Genomic DNA, 19,022 nt, shown 5'->3' on the forward strand with positions numbered 1-19,022 from the left:
AATGTTGTTCTGTTTTTTAAAAAAGGCTCTGAGTATAAAACAGGGAATTATAGGCTGGGGAGCCTGACATCAGTAGTGAGAAAGTTATTGGAAGGTATTCTGTGGGACTGGAAATATGAGTGTTTGGATAGGCATGGCCTGATTAGGGATGGCTTCATGTGTGGTAGGTCATTTATAACCAATCTTAAAGTTTATTTTAGGAATTTACTAGGAAAGTGGATGAAGGCAAGGCAGCGAATATTGTCTACGTGGAGTTTAGCGAGGCATTTGACAAGGTCCTGTGTGGGAGGTTGGTCAGTCGCTCGGTGTTCAAGACGAGGGAGTAATTTGGATTAGACGTCAGCTTTGTGGGAGAAGCCAGAGAGTGGGAGTAGAGGGTTCCCTCTCTGACCGGAGGCCTGTGACTCGTGGAGTGCCGCAGGGATCGGTGCTGGGTCCGTTGTTGTTGGTTGTCTATGTCAACGATCTGGATTAACCAGACCAGTGAATTTGGATGACAGTGAGATCGGGGGTGTGGTGGACCGTGACGATGGCTTCCTGACTTGCAGAGGGATCCGGACCAGCTGGAATTTAATGCAGACAAGTGGGAGGTTTTGCACTTCAGTAGGACCATCCGGAGTACGGTAGGGCACTGAGGGTATAGATAGGGTAAATGCAAGCAGGTTTTCCCCACTGAGGTTAGAGGTCATGGGTTAAGGGTGAAAGGTGAAAAGTTTAAGGGGAACACGAGGGGAAACTTCTTCACTCAGAGAGTGTGGGAACGAGCTGTGACTCATGCCAGCTCGATTTTAGCATTTAAGAGAAGTTCAGGTAGGTACGTGGATGGGAGGGGTGTGGAGGTCTGTGGTCGATGGGAGTTTAAATGGTTTCGGCTTCGATTCTGCGCTGTAGTTTGACTGTATGAGTGCATGAGTCCTAGCGTTGTACACCACAGAACATGGCCCTTCTGGCCATCTAGACCATGCTGGACCACCGGCCACCCACTTACACCCACAACCCCCGATTTAAACCCAGCCTAATCGCGGGACAATTTACAAGGACCAATTAGTCTACCCTACCGGTACGCCGTTGGACTATGGGAGGAAACCCACGCAGTCACGGGCGGGGGGGGAGAACGTACAGACCCCTCACGGACAGCAGCAGGAATTGAACCCGGGTCGCTGGTGATGACCACGACGTTACCGTGACACAACGTGAATGGATCAGTGAAGCTAAAAATTTCAAGAATACTACTTCCCATTTATTACCTACGTATTCCTGCCAGACGACCACAAAACCATGGAGACGCTGAAAGCAACTAACGCTAGTAAAATTAAAATGTTCCCGTCCATGTCAGGGATTTGTGCCCTGCTGTGCCAAACCGACCTGGAACAGCTCATCGGTACCATGGTTCCCCTCTCCATGGTTACCCAGGCACGGACATAACACCCCTCCCCCACTCCCCAGGTCTTCCACGAGGACTACAACCTCATCGTAGGGTTTGGAGCCTCGCTTGCCTCGATGACCCAGAGAGCTGTGTTGGCTGGAGTCGGGGACTTGTGCTTTGGCTCTTGGTAGGGTCACCCAGGCCAAACAGGTCAAAGGGCAGAGGTCAGACTGAGAGTGGCCCACCGGTCCTCCAGGTTCAGGGCCAACAACCCTGACTGGTCAAACAAAACCGTTACAGAAACAGCAGCGAAGTATCTTTCTACACCTGAGTGTGACGGTATTCCTGAGTCTCCACCCGTCCCGCGTGACTGACAGTGGTGGAAACCGAGAGGAAGCCCTGACCCCCGCCAGAGTCACTGCCCCAAACGCCAGCGGGGTAACGGCTGATCCAGTCCAGATCCAAACTCAGATTTATTTATCGGATCGAAGCACGCTGATTGTATTTAACAACCAGCTAAGGATATGCTGGGGTGGGGCAGGCGTAAGTGTGGCCAACTCACAACACTCGGCAGAACAACAAAAAGCCCCGCTCCCCCCTCCCATCCGCCCACCCACACAGACCGACCTCCGACCCCCACACAGACCGACCTTCGACCCCCACACAGACCGACCTCCGCCCACCCACACAGACCGACCTCCGACCCCCACACAGACCGACCTCCGACCCCCACACAGACCGACCTCCGACCCCCACACAGACCGACCTCCGACCACCCACACAGACCGACCTCCGACCCCCACACAGACCGACCTCCGACCCCCACACAGACCGACCTCAGACCACCCACACAGACCGACCTCCGACCCCCACACAGACCGACCTCCGACCCCCACACAGACCGACCTCCGACCCCCACACAGACCGACCTCCGCCCACCCACACAGACCGACCTCCGACCCCCACACAGACCGACCTCCGACCCCCACACAGACCGACCTCCGACCCCCACACAGACCGACCTCCGACCCCCACACAGACCGACCTCCGCCCACCCACACAGACCGACCTCCGCCCACCCACACAGACCGACCTCCGACCCCCACACAGACCGACCTCCGACCCCCACACAGACCGACCTCCGACCCCCACACAGACCGACCTCCGACCCCCACACAGACCGACCTCCGACCCCCACACAGACCGACCTCCGACCCCCACACAGACCGACCTCCGACCCCCACACAGACCGACCTCCGACCCCCACACAGACCGACCTCCGACCCCCACACAGACCGACCTCCGACCCCCACACAGACCGACCTCCGACCCCCACACAGACCGACCTCCGACCCCCACACAGACCGACCTCCGCCCACCCACACAGACCGACCTCCGCCCACCCACACAGACCGACCTCCTGCCACCCACACAGACCGACCTCCGCCCACCCACACAGACCGACCTCCGACCCCCACACAGACCGACCTCCGACCCCCACACAGACCGACCTCCGACCCCCACACAGACCGACCTCCGACCCCCACACAGACCGACCTCCGACCCCCACACAGACCGACCTTCGACCTCCAGTCCCTTGCCCAGACAGCTGCAAATGGGATGGACATCTTCACCGGCCCTGGGAGAAAGTTTACAAAGGACATCTCCCCCCCACCCCCCACCCCCCCCCATCCCATGACCCTCTCCTAACTGCAAGGCCACACGTGAATAAGCCGTAGAGAAGTACAGCACAGAAATAGGCTCTTCGGCCCATCTAGTCGATGCTGAAACCATTTAAACCGTCCACTCCCATCGGCCTGCACCAGGACCACAGCCCTCCATACCCCTACCATCCACGTACCTGTCCAAACGTTCTTAAATGTTGAAATCGAGCCATAAGCCACTCTCGGGTCGAAGAAGCAACACCTCGTGTTCCAACCTGGGGGCGTGAGCATCGATTTCTCTAACTTCCAGTACGTTCTCCCCCCTCCCGCCATTCCCCATTCCAGTTACCCTCTCATTCCTTCTCCTCAACTCCCCCTGGGGCCCCTCCTCCTCCCTCCCTCTCTCCTACGGTCCACCCTCCTCTCCAATCAGATTCCTCCTTCTTCAGCCCTTAAGCTTCTGCACCAATCACCGCTCAGCTTCCTACGTCATCCCGCCCACCACCACCTTCCCCTCAACCGTCAGTGGCCATTTTGTACACCTCCCTCCCCCCACACACCCACACACACATCATCTCATTCCGGCTTCCGTGCTTTCCCTTGCAGTCCTGATTAAGGGTCTTGTGCTGGAACGTCGACTGTTTATTCCCCTTCATAGACGCTGCCCGACCTGCTGAGTACCTCCAGCATTCTGCGTGCGCTATTCTGGATTTCCAGCGTCTGTAGAATTACTGGTGTTCCTGAATTGGTTTGTGGGAGTGATTCTGGGGTTAGGAGGTTACCGTGCCGAAGGGGAGGGTAGCAGTGTCGGAAATCCTGCGTGGGGAGGGTCGATCGCCAGAGGGGTCCCCCCGACCCCCCACACTGAGGAGTGCCTTCGCTGAAAGGTTTCTACCTGACTTGCTTTCCCCTCCACAAGCCGGACCTGAGACCAACCATGTCCAGCCTCCAGAAGCTGCGGGAGAAACTTCCAGAAAGGCCCGAGAGGAGGATTTCGCGGAGTGAGATGCCGAGGTTCCCCGTCATGCAGCGCATACCGCAGGTAAACCTTTGCTGATGGGAGAGTAACGTCCTGTGCCAAATATCCCCTTGATTCTCCATTGAGTGGTGTGGGAGGCAGTGGAGAAGATTCGACCACCACAGAGAAACTCCCTCCACACCGGGGTCAGACACAGAGTGAAGCTCCCTCCACACCGTCCCATCACGCACTCCCGGGGTCAGACACGGAGTGAAGCTCCCTCCGCACCGTCCCATCACACACTCCCGGGGTCAGACACAGAATGAAGCTCCCTCCACACCGTCCCATCACACACTCCCGGGGTCAGACACAGAGTGAAGCTCCCTCCACACCGTCCCATCACACACTCCCGGGGTCAGACACAGAGTGAATCTCCCTCCGCACCGTCCCATCACACACTCCCGGGGTCAGACACAGAGTGAAGCTCCTTCCACACCGTCCCATCACACACTCCCGGGGTCAGACACAGAGTGAAGCTCCTTCCACACCGTCCCATCACACACTCCCGGGGTCAGACACAGAGTGAAACTCCCTCCACACCGTCCGGTCATGCACTCCCGGGGTCAGACACAGAGTGAAGCTCCCTCCACACCGTCCCATCACACACTCCTGGGGTCAGACACAGAGTGAATCTCCCTCCACACCGTCCCATCACACACTCCCAGAGTCAGACACTAGATAGTGCTCTCTCTGCTCCGGTTGAACAATGATCTCCCAGGGGTCCTCGGCTGTGCCCGTGTTGGGGTTCCTCACTGGGTGGGGGACGGGGGCAGATGACTGTCCGGTTCCGTATGTCGCTGGGACGTGGGAGGGAACCGGAGCACGGGGAGAACGTGTAGATGCTGACGAAGAGACTGCGCCCCACCCAGCTCTCGCTTTGTGTCCCCCCCACAGCGAGGCAAGGCCTGGAAGGACGCCCCCCGCTCCTGGTGGCTCTGCTCGCTCGCCCTGGTCCTGCTGGTCCTGGTCCTGGGCGGCTGGCTGCTCGTTGGCCCCGGGACGTTGCCCAGGACCTGGGTGCCGGTGAAGGAGCTGAAGATGGACTGGATTTACAGCGTGTGGCCGGGTCAGCAGGAGACGTGCCAAGACCATTGCAGGTGGGACCATCTCTCCGACCCAACCTAATCCGGGCAGTGGCTCACCTCACACGAGAACACAGGAAACAGGAGCAGGAGTTGGCCATCTTGCCCATCGAGCCTGCCCCGCCATTCAATAAGATCATGGCTGATCTGGCCATGGACTCATCTCCACCCACCTGCCTTTTCCCCACAACCCTTAATTCCCCTACTCTGAAAAAATCTATCCAACCTTGTCTTAAATATATTTACTGAGGCAGCCTCCACTGCTTCACTGGGCAGAGAATTCCACAGATTCACCACTCACTGGGAAAAGCAGTTCCTCCTCATCTCCGTCCCAAATCTACTCCCCCGAATCTTGAGGCTTTGTCCCCTAGCTCTAGTCTCACCTACCAGTGGAAACGACTTTCCTGCCTCTGTCTTATCTATCCCTTTCATGATTTTGTATGTTTCTATAAGATCTCCTCTGATCCTTCTGAATTCCAGCGAGTACAGTCCCAGGCAGATCCCGCGGCACCCTGTGAGGTTGGGGGCAGAGGGGCAGAGGGGGATGCCATCACAGAACAGCTTGCCCCCTAGAGGTCGCGTTGCGGGAAGGACGTTGCAAGTTTCTGCGGTTCCAGTCACCTACCTACAGGAATTATAAAGGGAATTGAGGGTTCTGGGGCAGGTGGGTGGAGATGAGTCCGTGGCCAGATCAGCCATGATCTTATTGACCGGTGGGGCAGGCTCGATGGGCAAGATGGCCGACTCCTGTTCCTGTTTCTTGTGTTTTTTTGAACCAGTGCAGAGACAGATTACAAGCTGTCCGGGATTTGGGGAAAGGTTGCAAAGGTTCGGAGGGACTTTATCCCTTGGGGCGCAGGAGATCTTACGAAGGCGTCCATAGTCGCGAGGAGAATAGAGAGGGTTAATAAACGCAGCTTTGTTCTCCCTCCTTGGTATTTGTCCGCTACCTCATGCGTATTCTCGCGAATGCCCCAGTGACGTCGCGGGTAGATAGGGAGACGTTGGCCCTTCCCGTGCGGGACGGGCCCTTCTGGCCGAATCGCTGGACGATTTACGATGACCGATCTGACCTTTACGTCACGGGGGGGGAGGGGTGTGATGTACGATCTCCTCGCGGGCAGCGGCGGGAGTCGAACCCGGGTCCCCCGGCGCTACCGGGCCGCCCCCCGCGTGCAGGCCGTTCCACCCCGTCAGCACGCGGGGGGAGCCGCGGAAGCAGGCGGACGGTAGGGTCGAGGGCCACGGCGAGGTAGGCTCCATCTCCAGTGCACGTGGGATCCGATCTTGGAGCGGGTGGGACGCACGGACTTCTGTGCAGCGACCGCGGGGGGACGGTGGGGAGGGAGAGTTGCTCCGCGACTGGAGAAGTTGGGCTGAGGGACTTGCTTCCAGCCCGTCACGCCGCTGGCGTTTAGCGCGATGATAAAGGTCCTCATTTTACATCCGTGTCGACTCAGTTGTAGAAGGAATCTTCGTTGCTGTTTCTGTAACGGTTTTGTTTGACCAGTCAGGGTTGTTAGGCCTGAACCTGGAGGACCGGTGGGCCACTCTCAGTCTGACCTCTGACCTGTGACCTGTTCGGCTTGGGTGACCCTACCAAGGGTCAAAGCACAAGGCCCTGACTCCGGCCAGCAGAGCTCTCCGGGTCAGCGAGGCAGGCGAGACTCCGAACCCTACGACGAGTTTGTGGTCCTCCTGGAGGTGAGGCAGTCCCTCTGTTTTAGCATGGGCACACACAGAATGTTGGAGGAACTCAGCAGGCCAGGCAGCGTTCGTGGAGAGAAGTCCAGTCGGCGTTTCGGGCCGGAGAAACGGGCATGTGCTGCTTGCAAGATTCCCTCAATGGGGTGGGGAGCCAGATGATTAGCAGCAGTGCTAATTGCAATAGGTCAGTGTCGAAAGCATTGGCTATCCATGTAAGGAATGAAAAGGCTTTTATAATTTGTTTAGTTTGATATATAAATTAAAAGAAAGCTGCCCCTGAGACTGGTGGGGCACGTTTTCAGGCCTCGGAGAGGGGGAAGAGAGAACGCCCCGGGGCGGGAGGGGGCTTTCGATTTTGCGGACGGGATCCGTGGAGGGTTCCCGTGACGCCCGCCGTTCTCCGCACCCCCTCCTGGCCCTCGGGGCAGAGCGGATGCCCGACCGAGGCGAGGCGCGCGCGGACTGGACGCGTGCCGGAAGCAGAGGGAGCTCGGCGGTTCGGGACTCTGATCGAATGGGAATCAGTATGGCTGATTGAACGGGAACTTGATGGGGGGGGTGTGGGGCTGGGAGGGGAGGCCTGTGGGTGAACTGTGGACCCAGGAGGGGGAGGAGGTAAGAAGAGGGGGGAGTAGTGTGTTTGGGTTGAGTGACACGGATCCAAACTCTGGCTGGAGGAGAATTGGAAAGCGGGAGGGGGTAACTAGGGATGTGAATTAAATGCTGGCATCATCGTAAAAAGTATTTTCTTTAAACACAAGAAAGTCTGCTGGAAATCCAAGCAACACACACACACACACACACACACACACACACACACACTCACACACTCACACACTCACACACTCACACACTCACACACTCACACACTCACACACTCACACTCACACTCACACACACTCACACTCACACACACTCACACACACTCACACACACTCACACACACACACACACACACACACAATGCCGGAGGAGGCCAGGCAGCGTCTGGGGAAATGAATAACCAGTCAACGTTTCGGGCTGAGACCCTTCTTCCTCAACTCTTGCCATTTCTCGACCGGCTCCTTTGCCGAGGCGCCACGTATCCGCGTGGGATGCTCTCTGTGTGTCTCTGTCACAACGTGGGTGGGGGTTGAATTGATTCGGGGGCTTTCTCTTGCAGCCTGACGCTGGTGGAGAGCATCCCCGTGGGCCTGCTCTACCCCAAGGGCGCCCCGCGCCACCGGTCCATCTACTCGGCCTGGGAGGAGCTGCTGGAGCGGGCCAACCGGTCGGTGGACGTTGCCGCCTACTATTTCACCCTGAGGGCCAGGGGCCAGAGCGAGGAGGAGCCCACCGCCTCCGAGGTGAGAACGCCCCCGTGCCCCGGCTGGGGGCCCGCGCGGTCAGCTCGGCCGGACCACGCCGTGGGGTGGCGTTCGCTGCTGGACTTCGGGCTCGGGAATCTCAGTTCTCGGGGTGGTGAGGGGGGAGGGGAGCACGGCGGGAGGAGTGACGAGTGGTTTGCGGAGTGCGGTGAGAAGGACGGGGGGGGGAGCGCCGAGCCTCGAGTGGGGGTCAGAACTGTCACGTACCGCGATACGGTGAAAAGCTGGTCACACAGATCAGAGCATCGAGGTAAACATTAACGATGCAGAATGAAGCGTAACACGGACACAGAGAGTGTGGCCCGGGCAAACAGTAACGAGGTGGATCGTGGGGTCAGGTCCGTTCCGGAGTCCGGTAGCCACGGGGTAGACGCTGTCCCCGGGCCTGGTGGGACGTGTTTTTGGGCTTCTGCCCAACGGGAGAGGGGAGAAGAGGGAGTGTCCCGGTGGGTGGGGTCCTAGACACTGGCTGCTTTACCGAGGGCCCGCGGAGGCTGGGGGCTGCTTCCCGTGGAGCTCTGCCGTTCCTCGCGGTCGAGCCGCGGAGCTCCCGGGCAGGACGGCAGGACGGCCCCTGTGCCGCGTCAGTCGAGGCTGGTGGTGGGGGGCGGGGGGGGTCGGCGGGGACGTGCTGAGCTTCTGCAGCCCGCGGAGGAAGTAGGCGCCGTCACGAGTGCGCGGGGAGCCGAGCCCCGTTTCCGAGGACGCAGAATGGGGGGGTGTCGCTTCTGACCTGACCGCGGTCTGCCGCTCAGATAACCCAGGACCCCCGGATCAGGGCAGAGAGAGGGGAGAGCGCCGTGCCCGTGGGGGGGGGGTGCGCGGCAGGGAGGGGACTCTCTTGTGGCCCGTAGTGACCTCTGGGGGGCCAGCCCGAGGGAGGTGTCCCGGCCCATTGGGAACGGAGGCCGCCTGCTCCCGGTCCGCTCTCCCTAATCCGGTGCTCTGCCGTTTCTCTCTCCCCCCCACAGGGCCGCCGGATTCTGGAGGGGCTGGGGGCTCTGAGCTCACGCGGGATCCGGCTGAAGGTCGCCGTCAACAGCCCTCAGGAGTCCGCGGAGGACACCGACTACCTCGTGGAGAAGGGTAATTCCCGGGGGGGGTGGCAGCCCTGCGTCCAGTATCCCCGCGTACCCCCTCGCTCGTTTCTCCCCCCCCCCGCCCCCAGAGCAAAGACTCCGGCAGCAATGTTTGCCCACCTCCCTGTGCTCGACGGCAGGCACATCCCCCTCGATTCTCAGTCATTACAACAAAGGCAGAGGCCATTACAGTAGAGTACAGGCCCTTTGGCCCACAATGTTGTACTAACCCCTCACTCTCTATGTTTTAAAAAAAGAATTACCTCTGACATCCCCCTATACTTTCCTCTGGTCACCTTAAAATTAGACATAAGACACAGGAGCAGATTTAAGCCATTCAGCCCATCGAGTCTGCTCTAACATTCCATCATGGCTGATTTACTATCCCTCTCAAACCCATTCTCCTGCCTTCTCCCCGTAACCTTTGACACCCTGACTAATCAAGAACCTATCAACCTCCGCTTTAACTATACCCAACGACCTGGCCTCCACGTCCGCCCATGGCAATGAATTCCACAGGTTCACCACCCTCTGGCTAAAGAAATTCCTCCTCATCTCTGTTCTAAAGGGACGTCCTTCCGTTCTGAGGCTGTACCCTCTGGGTCTAGACTCTCCCACCGTAGGAAACATCCTCTCTACGTCCACTCTTTCGAGGCCTTTCGATACTCAATAGGTCTTGATGAGATTCCCCCCCCCCCCCCACCTGTTCTTCTAAACTCCAGCGAGTCCAGGCCCAAAGCCTTAAACGCCCCTCATAAGTTAACCCTTTCGTTCCTGGGATCACTCTCGTGTATCTCCTCTCGACCCTCCCCAAAGCCAGCATACCTTTTCTTCGAAAAGGGGCCCAAAACTGCTCACAATGCTCCAAGTGAGGCTTCACCAGTGCCTTATAAAATCTCAGGATTACATATTTGTTTTCGTTTCCTCCTCCTTTCAAAATAATCCCCCTCATCGCATTTGCCTTCCTCACCACCGACTCAACCTGCCAGTGAAAGTTCCTCTGCGGCTCCGATTTGTGGATTTTCTCCCCATCCTGCAGCCAAAGCGCGTGACCGTACGCCTCCCGGCACTGTATTCCATCTGCCGTTTCTTTGCCCATTCTCCTGGTCCATCGAAGTCCTTCTGTAGGCCTCTCTACTTCCTCAGAACTACCTGCTCCTCCACCTATCTTCACATCAACTGCAACAAAGCCATCAGTTCCGTCGTCCAAGTCATTGACATATAACGTGACAGGAATTGATCCCAAAACTGACCCCTGTGGAACACCATTGGTCACCGGCAGCCAACCAGAAAAGGCTCCCTTTATTCCCACTCTTTGCCTCCTGCCAATCGGCCACCGCTTTATCCGTGCTAGAATCTTTCCTGCAACACCATGGGCTCTTACCTCATTAAGCATCCTCGTGTGGCACCTTGTCAAAGGCCTTCTGAAAATCCAAGTACACAACATGGCTCTCTTTTGTCCTTCCTGCCTGTTAGTTCCTCAAAGAACTCCAACAGGTTTGTCAGACAAGAATTTCCTCCCCTCTGCCCCTCTGCCTTCTTGAAGAGTGGAGTGACATTTCCAATTTTCCAGTCCTCCGGAACCTGGTGATTCTTGAAAGATCGTTGCTAATGCCTCCGCAATCTCTTCAGCCGCCTCTTTCAGAACCCCGGGGTGTCCCGTCTGGTCCAGGCGATGTATCTGTCTTCAGACCCTTCAGCTTCCCAGCACCGTCTCCGAGTAGCAGCAACGACACCCGCTACTCTCGAATTTCTGGCACGCTGCTCGTGTCTCCCACAGTGAAGAGAGACGCAAAATACTTAGGAAGTTCGTCTGCCACGTCTTTGTCCCCCAGTGCTACCTCTCCAGCTCGTTTTCCAGTGGTCCACTACCTACTCTTGCCTCTCTTTTACCCTTCATGTATCTGAAAATACTTTTTGTATCCTCTTTTATACCATTGCCTCCCTTACCTTCATATTTTATCTATTCCCTCTGTTGGTATTTAAAAGTTTCCCAATCCTCTGCCTTCCCACTAATGTTTGATCTGTTATAAGCCTTCCCTTTTGCTTTTATGTTGTCTTCGACTTCTCTTGTCAGCCACGGATGCCTCGTCCTCCCTTCAGAATACTTCTTCACCTTTGGGATGTGTCTATCCTGCTCCTTCTGAATTGCTCCCAGAAACTCCAGCCATTGCAGTTTTGCCGTCACCCTGCTAGTGTCCCCTTGCAATCAACTGCGGCCAGCTCCTCTCTCTTGCCTCGGCAATTCCCTTTACTCCACTGTGACACTGATAAATCTGATTTTAGCTTCTCCTTCTCAGACTGCAGGGTGAATTCTATCATATTATAAAGCATTCCTTTACCTTAAGCTCCCTAATCAGTCAGCCATTACATAACAGCCGCTCTAGAATAGCTGAATTCCTGGTGGGCTGAACCACGAGCTGCTCTAAAGTAGGCACTCTACAAATTCTCTCTCTCGGGATCCAGCACCAACCTGATTTTCCCCAATCTACCTGCATATTGAGATCCCCCATGACTATTGTAACATTTCTCTTACGTGCCTTTTCTATCTCCTGTTATAATTTGTAGCCCGCGTCCTGGCTACTGTTTGGAGGTATGTAAATATCTCTCATCAGGGTCTTTTACCCTTGCAGTTTCTTAACTCTACCCACAAGGATTCTACATCTTCTGATCCTGTGTCACCTCTTTCTAAGGAGTTGATTTCAGTTTTTAACCAACAGAGCTGCCTCCACCCCCTCTGCTTACCTGCCTGTCCTTTCAATACAATCTGTATCCTTGTACGTTAAGCTCCCAGGTACGATCTTCCTTCAGCTTTGATTCATTGGTGCCCACAGTGTCATATCTGCTGATCTCTAACTCTGCTACAAGATCATCTGCCTTATTTCATTAGCTGTGTGCAGTCAAATATAACATCCTCAGTCACCCTTTTCGATTTTGGCCCCCAACTCATCCCACTGACTGCAATTTTGCCCTGTCATCTCCTGTCCTTCCTCACTGTCTCACGAAACACCACATCGACTTGGCTACCAACTGTCCCATACTCAACCCTATCATTGGTTCCCACCCCCACCCCGCCAAATTAGTTTAAACCCTCCCCAACAGCTCTAGCACACACCTACCCCCATTGCGAGGATATTGGCCCCCCCCATCGGGTTTAGGAGGAACCCATCCCTTTTGCACAGCTCCCATCTGTCCTGGGAGAGATCCTGAAATCTGAAAGCTTGCCCCCTGCGGCCGCGCATTCACCTGCCAAATCTGTGGACTCAATCCGAGACGTCCCGGACCCTGGCACATGGAAACACAGAAAACCTACAGCACAATACAGGCCCTTCAGCCCACAAAGCTGTGCTGAACGTGTCCCTACCTTTGAACTACCTAGGCTTACCCATAGCCCTCTATTTTTCTAAGCTCCATGTACCTATCGAAAAGTCTCTTAAAAGACCCTATCATATCCACCTCCACCACCGTTGCCGGCAGCCCATTCCACACACTCACCACTCTCTGAGTAAAAAACTTACCCCTGACATCTCCTCTGTACCTACTCCCCAGCACCTTAAACCTGTGTCCTCTTGTGGCAACCATTTCAGCCCTGGGAAAAAGCCTCTGACTATCCACACGATCATTGCCTCTCATCATCTTATACACCTGTATCAGGTCACCTCTCATCCTCCGTCACTCCAAGGAGAAAAGGCCGAGTTCACTCAACCTATTCTCATAAGGCATGCTCCCCAATCCAGGCAACATCCTTGTAAATCCCCTCTGCACCCTTTCTATGGCTTCCACATCCTTCCTGTAGTGAGGCGACCAGAACTGAGCACAGTACTCCAAGTGGGGTCTGACCAGGGTCCTATATAGCTGTAACATTACCTCTTGGCTCCTAAATTCAATTCCACGATTGATGAAGGCCACCGTACGCCTTCTTAACCAGAGTCAACCTGTGCATCAGCTTTGAGTGTCCTATGGACTCGGACCCCAAGATCCCTCTGATCCTCCACACTGCCAGGAGTCTTACCATTAATACTATATTCTGTATTCTGCACGGAGGTCGGTGACCAGTGAGGTGCCTCAGGGATCTGTTCTGGGACCCTTACTCTTTGTGATTTTTATAAATGACCTGGATGGGTTAGTAAATTTGCTGATGACACAAAGGTTGGGGGTGTTGTGGATAGTGTGAAGAGCTGTCAGAGGTTACAGTGGGACATCGATAGGATGCAAAGCTGGGCTGAGAAGTGGCAGATGGAGCTCAACCCAGATAAGTTTGAGGTGCTTCATTTTGGTCGGGACGAAGGGCCTGTAGGTTTCCTATGTTTCTATTTTCTCCTCGTGACTGCGTGGGTTTCCTCCGGGTGCTCTGGTTTCCTCCCACAGCCCAGAGGCGTTCGGTGAGGGTTAGTGAGCGTGGGCGCGCCATGTTGGCGCTGGAATCGTGGCGACAGAGCGATCCTCGCCGATTTGTTTTGTCGCAAACGTTTCTCCGTTTACCTGTGACAACTGGAGCGAGTCTGAAACCCCCCTCTGCCCCCTCGCCGGTCTCCGCACCCTTCCTGCGATGAGGTGGCCAGAACTGAAGCGAGCAGTTGGCACGAGATCCCTGCAGCGCAGTCCCTCCCTTGGCTTCATTTCCACTGGCGCGTTCTCCAACCCCGCCCCCCACCACCACCACCACGTCCGACCCCCTCAGCCCCCACCGCGACGATCGGAGGCGCCTTACTTCCAGCGGTCGTGACAACAACGTTGGCCAGGAATGAAGGCAAGGAGGAGAATCAACAGGAAGGCTGGGAGTGGGGTGGGGGGGGGTAGTGAGGCCCTTCATCCCTTCTCCCGCCGGCCTATCCCCTCCCTCACTTCAGCTGCCCCGCAGACTCCGCCTTCTGGCTCCCGAACGGCACGGCAGGACGTTTGGCCCGTCGAGCCGTGCTGGCAATCCCAAACCCCACTCTCACCGGCTCCCGTCCACTCCGTCCCCACCCGCACACGCGCGGTATTCGGCGGCCGGCTCGTTATCTGCCTCTGCCCCGCAGGTGCTGAGGTCCGAGGTGTGTGGCTGCAGAATCTGACCGGCGGGATCGTCCACACCAAGCTGTGGGTGGTGGACGGCCAGCACGTTTACCTTGGCAGCGCCAACATGGACTGGCGCTCGTTGACGCAGGTGTGTGATCTTTTTGCTTCTGGGGTCATGAAGCGCGAAAGCCCGATGCACTCGGTGTTGTAAGCACAGAAGCAGGCCCTTTGGCCCATCTGTTCCCTGTTGACCGCCACTCCCGTTGGCCTTCATAAGTCAATGTACTCGGTACAGGATGGTACACTGACGTTGTACAGGACGGTACACTGACGTTGTACAGGACGGTACATTGACGTTGTACAGGATGGTACACTGACGTTGTACAGGATGTCGGCGAGGCCGAATTTAGGGTATTGTGAATAATTTTGGTCACCTACCTACAGGAAAGATGTAAACAAGATTGAAAGAGTACAGAGAAAATTGACAAGGATGTTGCCAGGTCTGGGGGAGCTGAGTTATAAGGAAAGATGGAAAGGTTAGGACTGTATTCCTTGGGATGTAGAAGATTTTGAGGGGGGATTTGACAGAGGTATACAAAATTATGAGGGGCATAGATAGGGTAAATGCATTCAGGCTTTTTCCACTGAGGTTGGTGGGGGACTACAACCAGAGGTCATGGGTTAAGGGTGAAAGGTGAGAGGTTGAAGGGGAACATGAGGGGAAATGTCTTCACTCGGAGGGTGGAACGAACTACACACGGGCTTGATTTCAACGTTTCAGAGAAGTTTGGACAGGTCCATGGATGGTCGGGGCATGGAGGGCAGTGGCTCCAGTGCAGGTCGATGGGAGTGGGCAGTTAAAATGGTTTCAGCATGGACTAGATGGGCCGAAGGGCCTGTTTCTATGCTGTGCTTCTCCACAACCCTGTGAGGCTTCCAGCATTGAGATACCTGCAGCTCGGGGCAACAGTCACACCGTGTTCAGCCTCTGGATTCCTGACTTTGTCCCCACGAGCTCTCCGCTCTCCCTGTGACCGTGTGGGTTCTCCTGACGTGGGGGGGGGGGGGGGGCGATAGTGGGACAGTGCGTTCATTGTTCGGGTGAGTGTTGACGAGAATATGAGAAGTGGGAGAATCACTGTGCTGGCAGGGAGGCGAGGGGCCGAAAGGCCTGGTTTGCGTGGGGGCTGCGGAAGATGGTGGGAGGGTGTAATGTCCGCCGCCTATGTCCTCAGGTGAAAGAGCTGGGCGTCGTCCTGACCAACTGCAGCTGCCTGGCCCGGGACCTGGAGCGGATCTTCGGGGTGTACTGGTACCTGGGTGGGCAGGGGGCGTCCATCCCCAGGCACTGGCCTGCCGCCTACGCCGCCCTCTCCAGCAGGCAGCGCCCGCTCCACCTGACGCTGAACGGCATCGACGCCCGGGTCTACGTTTCGGTGAGTGCCCATCTGCCACGTCCCGGTCACAGGAGGGACATGGCCTTCAGAGAATGGGGAGGTAACCTGTCAAACATCGGACAGGGTGAATGTGGGGAGGATGTTTCCCATGGTGGGGGAGTCTAGGGCCAGAGGGCACAGATAGAGTGGATGTGGAGAGGATGTTTCCTATAGTGGGGGAGTCTAGGGCCAGAGGGCACAGATAGAGTGGATGTGGAGAGGATGTTTCCTATAGTGGGGGAGTCTAGGACCAGAGGACACAGATAGAGTGGATGTGGAGAGGGTGTTTACTATAGTGGGGGAGTCTAGGACCAGAGGACATAGATAGTGTGGATGTGGAGAGGATGTTTCCTATGGTGGGGGAGTCTAGGGCCAGAGGGCACAGATAGAGTGGATGTGGAGAGGATGTTTCCTATAGTGGGGGAGTCTAGGGCCAGAGGGCACAGATAGAGTGGATGTGGAGAGGATGTTTCCTATAGTGGGGGAGTCTAGGACCAGAGGACACAGATAGAGTGGATGTGGAGAGGGTGTTTACTATAGTGGGGGAGTCTAGGACCAGAGGACATAGATAGTGTGGATGTGGAGAGGATGTTTCCTATAGTGGGGGAGTCTAGGACCAGAGGACACAGATAGAGTGGATGTGGAGAGGATGTTTCCTATAGTGGGGGAGTCTAGGACCAGAGGACACAGATAGAGTGGATGTGGAGAGGATGTTTCCTGTGGTGGGGGAGTCTAGGACCAGAGGACACAGATAGAGTGGATGTGGAGAGGATGTTTCCTGTGGTGGGGGAGTCTAGGACCAGAGGACACAGATAGAGTGGATGTGGAGAGGATGTTTCCTGTGGTGGGGGAGTCTAGGACCAGAGGACACAGATAGAGTGGATGCGGAGAGGATGTTTCCTATAGTGGGGGGAGTCTATGACCAGAGGGCACAGATAGAGTGGATGTGGAGAGGATGTTTCCTATGGTAGGGGAGTCTAGGACCAGAGGGCACAGATAGAGTGGATGTGGAGAGGATGTTTCCTATGGTGGGGGAGTCTAGGACCAGAGGGCACAGATAGAGTGTATGTGGAGAGGATGTTTCCTATAGTGGGGGAGTCTAGGACCAGAGGACACAGATAGAGTGGATGTGGAGAGGATGTTTCCTATGGTGGGGGAGTCTAGGACCAGAGGTCACAGATAGAGTGGATGTGGAGAGGATGTTTCCTATGGTGGGGGAGTCTAGGACCAGAGGACACAGATAGAGTGGATGTGGAGAGGATGTTTCCTATAGTGGGGGAGTCTAGGACCAGAGGACACAGATAGAGTGGATGTGGAGAGGATGTTTCCTGTGGTGGGGGAGTCTAGGACCAGAGGACACAGATAGAGTGGATGTGGAGAGGATGTTTCCTGTGGTGGGGGAGTCTAGGACCAGAGGACACAGATAGAGTGGATGTGGAGAGGATGTTTCCTGTGGTGGGGGAGTCTAGGACCAGAGGACACAGATAGAGTGGATGCGGAGAGGATGTTTCCTATAGTGGGGGGAGTCTAGGACCAGAGGGCACAGATAGAGTGGATGTGGAGAGGATGTTTCCTATGGTAGGGGAGTCTAGGACCAGAGGGCACAGATAGAGTGGATGTGGAGAGGATGTTTCCTATGGTGGGGGAGTCTAGGACCAGAGGGCACAGATAGAGTGTATGTGGAGAGGATGTTTCCTATAGTGGGGGAGTCTAGGACCAGAGGACACAGATAGAGTGGATGTGGAGAGGATGTTTCCTATGGTGGGGGAGTCTAGGACCAGAGGTCACAGATAGAGTGGATGTGGAGAGGATGTTTCCTATGGTGGGGGAGTCTAGGACCAGAGGTCACAGATAGAGTGGATGTGGAGAGGATGTTTCCTATGGTGGGGGAGTCTAGGACCAGAGGACACAGATAGAGTGGATGTGGAGAGGATGTTTCCTATAGTGGGGGAGTCTAGGACCAGAGGTCACAGATAGAGTGGATGTGGAGAGGATGTTTCCTATGGTGGGGGAGTCTAGGACCAGAGGACACAGATAGAGTGGATGTGGAGAGGATGTTTCCTATGGTGGGGGAGTCTAGGACCAGAGGACACAGATAGAGTGGATGTGGAGAGGATGTTTCCTATAGTGGGGGAGTCTAGGACCAGAGGACACAGATAGAGTGGATGTGGAGAGGTTGTTTCCTATGGTGGGGGAGTCTAGGACCAGAGGACACAGATAGAGTGGATGTGGAGAGGATGTTTCCTATGGTGAGGGAGTCTAGGACCAGAGGACACCGATAGAGTGGATGCGGAGAGGATGTTTCCGATAGTGGGGGAGTCTAGGACCAGAGGACACAGATAGAGTGGATGTGGAGAGGATGTTTCCTATAGTGGGGGAGTGTAGGACCAGAGGACACAGATAGAGTGGATGTGGAGAGGATGTTTCCTGTGGTGGGAGAGTCTAGGACCAGAGGACACAGATAGAGTGGATGTGGAGAGGATGTTTCCTATAGTGGGGGAGTCTAGGACCAGAGGACACAGATAGAGTGGATGTGGAGAGGATGTTTCCTATAGTGGGGGAGTGTAGGACCAGAGGACACAGATAGAGTGGATGTGGAGAGGATGTTTCCTGTGGTGGGAGAGTCTAGGACCAGAGGACACAGATAGAGTGGATGTGGAGAGGATGTTTCCTATAGTGGGGGAGTCTAGGACCAGAGGACACAGATAGAGTGGATGTGGAGAGGATGTTTCCTGTGGTGGGAGAGTCTAGGACCAGAGGACACAGATAGAGTGGATGTGGAGAGGATGTTTCCTATAGTGGGGGAGTCTAGGACCAGAGGACACAGATAGAGTGGATGTGGAGAGAATGTTTCCTATAGTGGGTGGAGTCTAGGACCAGAGGACACAGATAGAGTATACACAGTATACAGATACAGTATAGGACTACCTTTTCCTATAGGGCAGAGACGACAGCCTGTTTCTGCTGCAATGCCGATGGGACTAACCGTGGTCTACCCCCTCCCCTCCCCTTCCCCAGAGTGCCCCTCCGTCGCTCTGCGGGCCTGGCCGCACCACGGACTTGGACGCCATCCTGGACGTTATCGACGACGCGCGGGAGTTCGTCTTCATCTCGGTGATGGACTTCCTCCCCCTCTGCAAGTTCTGCAACCCGCAGAGGTAGGAAGGGGAGGGCGGGTGGCGGAAAGGGGCGGATAGCTGGCTGGAGGTTTAGAAGGTGCGCACAGCCTCGATGAGTGCCAACTCGCCACACCACCCCCTCGCACGCTGGCCTCGCGTCACCTCTCGGGGTTCGATTCCCGT

The 19,022-nt window shown here is 55.9% G+C and overlaps 1 protein-coding gene across 2 annotated transcripts in view; it reads left to right on the forward strand.

Moving 5' to 3' along the window:
* pld7 (phospholipase D family, member 7) overlaps nucleotides 1-19,022 on the forward strand; it is a 40,635-nt gene that overhangs the window by 13,598 nt on the left and 8,015 nt on the right. For both annotated transcript variants that reach the window (XM_073031264.1, XM_073031265.1), the window contains exons 4-10: nucleotides 3,950-4,072; nucleotides 4,943-5,145; nucleotides 8,000-8,183; nucleotides 9,176-9,290; nucleotides 14,305-14,432; nucleotides 15,520-15,720; nucleotides 18,739-18,878. In XM_073031264.1, the coding sequence (XP_072887365.1) occupies nucleotides 3,950-4,072; nucleotides 4,943-5,145; nucleotides 8,000-8,183; nucleotides 9,176-9,290; nucleotides 14,305-14,432; nucleotides 15,520-15,720; nucleotides 18,739-18,878 (1,094 nt within the window). The remainder of the gene's footprint in view (nucleotides 1-3,949; nucleotides 4,073-4,942; nucleotides 5,146-7,999; nucleotides 8,184-9,175; nucleotides 9,291-14,304; nucleotides 14,433-15,519; nucleotides 15,721-18,738; nucleotides 18,879-19,022) is intronic.

Source organism: Hemitrygon akajei, chromosome 28 (assembly GCF_048418815.1).
Source record: "Hemitrygon akajei chromosome 28, sHemAka1.3, whole genome shotgun sequence".
Classification (NCBI taxonomy): Eukaryota; Metazoa; Chordata; class Chondrichthyes; order Myliobatiformes; family Dasyatidae; genus Hemitrygon; species Hemitrygon akajei.